This window comes from Doryrhamphus excisus, chromosome 7 (genome assembly GCF_030265055.1).
Source record: "Doryrhamphus excisus isolate RoL2022-K1 chromosome 7, RoL_Dexc_1.0, whole genome shotgun sequence".
NCBI lineage: Eukaryota > Metazoa > Chordata > Actinopteri > Syngnathiformes > Syngnathidae > Doryrhamphus > Doryrhamphus excisus.
Window position 1 is genome coordinate 23,317,465 of NC_080472.1, and position 6,163 is coordinate 23,323,627.

The following is a 6,163-nucleotide window of genomic DNA, read 5'->3' on the forward strand; positions in this document are numbered from 1 at the left end:
CTGACAGCGCGCAGACTTATGGGAATTGTATTGTACTGATCCGGGAGTACAAGCGAGGGTTACGATGCTCATTGTGTCTTTCTTTTATTTGTAAAATAGTCTTACATTTAACCACACACAGAATCATTGAAATACACATTCAAACACTATTTAAATTCCTGAAGTATATCTAAGGGGGAAAGAAGTGTACATTAAGCTAGGCTAGCTGTTCGCTGTAGACTGTCTGTTCTACGCGTGTGCAAAACGCGTCGACAGAAGGGGTGCATTCCAATATGAAAGGCAATGTTTTTTTTCCCCAAAGTGCTTTAATAGAGGTTTAAGTATTCTTGACCGGGACAATGTGTTGTGCCCTGCAGTAATGATAACCATTCAAAATGGCGAGTATTTCGTATGTGTAAGAAGCAGCACAGTGCAGCTCTATATCTACAACAAGCGCTCGAACCGTGATTGTTTGGGATAAAAGTGACGAAGTAGAGGTGCGTTCCATTTTTCACTTCCCCTCAAGTGGCCTCCACAAAACGCCGGCAATGACGTAACACCAAGTGCCGACGGCCAAATCAGTCAGCAAAAGCGACTTAAACCGCTATTGGAACGCAGCCCTGGTGTTCCGCCCTCATAGCGGCAAACATGGCCGATACCCTGTAAACAAAGCAAGTTTAACCGAAGTAAAATTATTCTTCGTCAATAATTTGAAGCCGCTTCCCACATGGACACAGAGAGGAAGGTCGACAGCGGTTTCGGATACGAGGTTGTTTTTACGGAAAGCGATGAATCAACACCATGTTGCCCTCACGGTAAGGAAGTGGAGAGCTAGCATAACCGCTATCACGCGTGCGTGTGACTATTGTGTCATGTCTTTTTAGGGCCAACGTTGTTATTCCAAAAAGTTGGTAGGGACGGCGAGAGAGGAAGGAGATTTTATGCGTGTTCGGCTTGCAGAGACCGGAAAGACTGCAAATTCTTCCAGTGGGAGGACGAAAAGGCAAGCTTCTCTTCTCTAACCCATACACGCACGAGGGGTTTGTTTTGGCGTCAACCGGAAGAATTGCGGGGTTGAAGGCGGCGTCACATCCGGTGGTCGATGTCACCGACTCGGGGTCAAAGTATTTGTGGCCAGAGCCGTTCTCACATGTGGAATTCGTTCAAATAGGGATTTGGGGAAAAATACTATTAAGAGAGTCCATTATAGATGGAAAACGTTTAAGAAAGCACCAAAAAAGAAAGAGAAACGTGGTTGTTTGACTGATACCGACAAGCCAAATGCTAAAACCAAAGTTCAAATATTGTTAGAAATCAGAATTGTTGTTGAAGATGGGAAATTGAGTACAAAATTGTCAAACAACATAAAAGGTTCAAAGATGACTGCACTGATTCTCAATCATTTTGTGTCATGCCCCCACTGGGAGACAGAACTGTTTTTGCGCCCGCTTGATTTGAAATATTATTGACAAACTGATATGATTCAGAAAAGACAGGACTCCGTTTTTTAGCACGTCTTAAGTATACGACCACATACTGCATGTTGTTTTTTTAAATGTACTTTTACTGAACAGAATGCTTTTCAAGATTCTGCTGGGTAACTTTACGGTGCTGATTGTCCCTGAGGCGATGGAAACCTTGTTTGCTAAAATCAAATGAATCAAAGCGACAATAAAAACACTCAAGAGCATTAGCCAAATCAATAAACTATGATTTAGTATGTTTTGTACCGCTTCATCTGTATAAGTGGCCATTTATTCAGGCAACACCATAAATATACTGTCAGGATTGCATACAAATAAAATGGCAAAGTAACACAATGAAGCAGCAGCTGTATTCAAATCCATGATGGAGGTAATGATGGAGGTAATGATGGAGGTAATGATGGAGGTAATGATGGAGGTAATGATGGAGGTAATAACAGTGCAGCCAAACGATGGAGGACACATACACGACTGTATCCATGCTGGTGTGAGAACAGACACGTGAGAAGCGCTAGTTTCATCTGCTACATTCATTTCACGTGGAAAATAAGCTTTCACTGCCGTTTCATCGCATGTGCATGGCTTTATGCAACACACCATGCACACTCACACATTTGGAGCAAATAGTTTCCCTGGCATGTGGCGCCATTTGCATTCATCTGCTAAACAGTGCCCAAAAATACGGTCTGCGTGCATTTGACATTGTTCAGTGTAAAAAGAACTTGACCAATTTCCAATCTTGCAGCAATCGGAGGCGAGGTCGCTGGCCAGAGAAGCAGAGAACAAGTTAAAGCGGCCTCCGTTTAGCCAGCAGCAGTGCGTTGCAAGGTAAGGCTGGTGCCAAATGTAGCTCGTTAGATGGCCAGATTTGGCGTAAGGCTTCTTTTGGAATATATGGCACAAAAAAGCCAAAGAAAAAACTAAACATTTCTAATGAAAGTAAGTTAGCCGTTCAGCACCGACCAAGCTAGCTTGCGGCTTGGACGGTGGTGCCTCGTTTATCACGGTTAACTCATTTGCTACCAAAGACGTACAATATTTATATTGTTATATATATATATTTTTTGCAACCCGAACGCCCCATCCCAAAGTCATAGAGATTTTTATATGTTATGTATGCGGTGGCAGTGGTTTAAGATTTGACATTTTATGAAATAATAATATAACGGTTGTATGACGAAGTATATTTGATGTCTGTATGCTGATTTTCAAATTGTACCACCTTTTACTTTTGTTATTTGGTAGTTATTCCTACATTCTTTTCCCCGTGATTTGAAAAGATTTATTCTCCATTATGGGATAATAAGAATTGTAACCATACTACTAATGATCCTCCCGGTTGCCAATCCTGCAGGTTCCGACAGTTTGTCTCCCTCCCGACAGACAAGAGGAAGTTTTGTGGCGATTGTCAGACGCTCGTCCTTCCCGATGAGCTGGCTGAACATGCCTCCCACTCTTGCTCGTCCGTTTCTGCCTCTCAACTGCGAAGGCCGAGCTTGCTTCTACGCCCTCTGGTGGACAAGAAGAGCAATGCACAGTATCTCTTCACGGAGCGCACCTCCCGCTTCCTGCTGGACACCCTGGTTGCCATGGGATACCGCAAGGTGCTCTGTGTAGGCACGCCAAGGTAGATCCCATGACGTAGCTTCTTATTGGCTTAAACATCCAATTAAAAAGGTTTTAATGTTTTTTCATGTTGTTTTTGCCGCCAGGCTTCACGAGCTGATAAAAGTCGGAAACCTGGAAACCTGGAAATCCAAGCCATTGAAGAGCCTTCTTCTGGATATCGACTTCAGGTTGGCGTAGCGTATTTGAAATACAGTGGAACCTTTGTTTAGTGATGATTAGTAACAAAGGGTCCGTCTAAAACCGAGTCCCAAAGCAGTATAAATCCAAATGAGCCAAAACATTTTGAATATAGATCAATTATAATTTTCCATGTAGTGTTTCTCACCTTCTTCACCAACATGCTGGCACTTTGGCACCATTTTGGGTTACAGTATTGACGTGAGAAACACTATTGAATGTAAGAAGTTACTCATGTCAAAACAGGAAGGTGGTAGTGGTGGTTGATCCTGCTGCCACATCACGTCTTTGAGAGTCATCAAGAATCATGTCTTCACTGCAACCTTAAATGTTCATTTATCCCTCGTCTTCGTCATTTATATGCATTCAGTCCTAGACTTTCCTGGATTTGAGGTCCGATACGGAATAATGTGATTCTACCCACATGGTAGAACGATACCGCAATCAAACACTGGCACCTGGTGGTGGAGGAGATGTACTGCCAGGAGGACGCAGGTCGATGTGCCGCTGAACTGTCTGAAGCCAGATGAAGGCAATCACCTGGAGTGAGCTGTGGAGCATCGAGTTTTATCATCAGATCCACCATGGTGCCCTATCCAGTCCTGGGTGGGATGTCAGACCCTCCTCTCCCAGAGTAGAGACACCTGACGCCTCAATCAAGTGCTGAATAAGAACATGAGACCAAAGATGAAAGACCAAACCAAGTCCTTCTGAATCAAACCCACAGGATGCAGTCTGGGATTGTGAAATCTGGGTTGATTTCGGTCAGAAGCTCACCTTCTCCCCTGAAATCCCAATGCTAACCTGCGCCCAGACCTGGTCCTCTGGTCTAAATCCTGCCAGCAAGTCTTCATGGCCTAGCCGACAGTCCTGTGGGAGGAGGCCATCGATGAGGCCAGTGAAAGAATGACAAACTGTGACATGCCCACCTGGCAGCTGAGCCTTGGGCCCGCCCGGCCTTGGGCCCGCCCGGCCTTGGGCCCGCCCGGCCTTGGGCCCGCCCGGCCTTGGGCCCGCCCGGCCTTGGGCCCGCCCAGCCTTGGGCCCGCCCAGCCTTGGGCCCGCCCAGCCTTGGGCCCGCCCAGCCTTGGGCCCGCCCAGCCTTGGGCCCGCCCAGCCTTGGGCCTGCCCAGCCTTGGGCCAACAGGACTAACGAGGTTTGGTGACATGAGCACTTTAAATCCACGTATTAAAGCCGCTTGTTTTCATCCTGTGGCCAGTTTGACTACAGACTACTACTGACTACTGGAATGCTGTGGAATCAAAGTACTACACACGAGTGTCCTTGTCTTGAATGACAACAGAAATTTATGATACGGTATGTTTGATCTTTTTATTGACTAACCGCTGCTCACTTTTCTTAGGTACGCCCAGTTTTACACCCAAGATGAGTTCTGCCACTACAACATGTTCAACCACCACTTCTTTGGTAGCGAGGTAATTCATGGCCACCATTGATAACGTCCTTAGCCAATGACAACACGCATGGATCAATGTGTGTATTCAGGACTTGTTATTCATGTGTTGTTAACGTGTGTTCCACCTCCAAGACTACTGGTAAACATGGTGTACTGCATTGTTAGATGCCTGAAGGTAACTAAAGATGGTACACATGGTGTACTGCATTGTTAGATGCCTGAAGGTAACTAAAGATGGTACACATGGTGTACTGCATTGTTAGATGCCTGAAGGTAACTAAAGATGGTACACATGGTGTACTGCATTGTTAGATACCTGAAGGTAACTAAAGATGGTACACATGGTGTACTGCATTGTTAGATACCTGAAGGTAACTAAAGATGGTAAACATGGTGTACTGCATTGTTAGATGCCTGAAGGTAACTAAAGATGGTACACATGGTGTACTGCATTGTTAGATACCTGAAGGTAACTAAAGATGGTATCAATCAGCGTGTGGAGCAAGGAAAGATCTCCTTTGCAGTCGCTAGTTTCCTAAATGGGGGGTCCCCAACCACCCTGCTGTGGGAGGCGTTTAGGTGCAATGAAGAAGAAAAAAAAGACAAAATACATTTTGAAAATAAATACACTACAAATGCGTATACATTTTGGAAATATGGGCCATTGTTATTTTTAATAATATACATTGTTTTTGCATGTGACCCGATGGTCCTTGAATGCACCATTGTGCTTGTGCTAACATTGTAACATTCGCTCAGTCTGCACTATAGACCCCTATAGTGTATTTTACCGTCTCTTTAGCCTCCTATTTGGTCTCAAATGCTGACACTGGGGCCATGAGGGTACGTTTGACGTTATTCAGTGCTAATATGAACATTTGTCTGCCAGTGCATAGCCTCCTCAACACTAGCTTGCTAGCTAAAAGATACCTGGGGGAAAAGGGTTGTCCAAATATTGACTTCAAGAAATAAGTCATTGCAAAACAAGAAGGTGGTGTATGTGTTAGTCTCGCTGTCACATTTTGTCTTTGGCACGAATGGCTTCAGTGAGGGGAAACTCAAATGTTTGAATGTATTTTATTTCTTTCATATAGCCAGTACATGCATTTTGTTGTGTTGACATTTTTGGCTTTCTGGAGTCGGACCTTCTGGAGCCGGACTTCTGGAGCCGGACCTTCTGGAGCCGGACTTCTGGAGCGACGCTAACCAAGGTTGTTCCGTATTGCATGGTTCTTCTCAGCAGGCCCCAAGCGCAGTGCTCCAGGCCTTCCTTGGCCAGCACGATGGGGACAAGGCGGTGATGGTGGCCGACCCCCCCTTCGGGGGCCTGGTCAGACCTCTGGCTCACAGCTTCTCTACGATCTCCAGGACCTGGACGACCCTGCAGAACCCCGCTGGGTGTAATGGGGACATGCCCATGATATGGATCTTTCCCTATTTCTTTGAATCTCGCATCTTGGAGTGTTTCCCTACTTT

At 45.3% G+C, this 6,163-nt stretch overlaps 1 protein-coding gene across 2 annotated transcripts in view; it reads left to right on the plus strand.

Annotated features, from left to right (window-relative positions):
• Positions 1-488: 488 nt before the first annotated feature.
• Positions 489-6,163, plus strand: part of zcchc4 (zinc finger, CCHC domain containing 4) — a 7,199-nt gene continuing 1,524 nt past the window's right edge. The window contains exons 1-7 of one of the 2 annotated variants that reach the window (XM_058078220.1): positions 489-794; positions 864-982; positions 2,209-2,291; positions 2,818-3,090; positions 3,176-3,259; positions 4,634-4,706; positions 5,931-6,163. The exon at positions 5,931-6,163 is cut by the window's right edge and continues 19 nt beyond it. In XM_058078220.1, coding sequence (XP_057934203.1) covers positions 707-794; positions 864-982; positions 2,209-2,291; positions 2,818-3,090; positions 3,176-3,259; positions 4,634-4,706; positions 5,931-6,163 — 953 coding nt within the window. In that variant the 5' untranslated portion in view covers positions 489-706. Of the gene's footprint in view, positions 795-863; positions 983-2,208; positions 2,292-2,817; positions 3,091-3,175; positions 3,260-4,633; positions 4,707-5,927 lie in introns of both variants that reach the window. The other variant, XM_058078219.1, reaches the window with a different exon arrangement.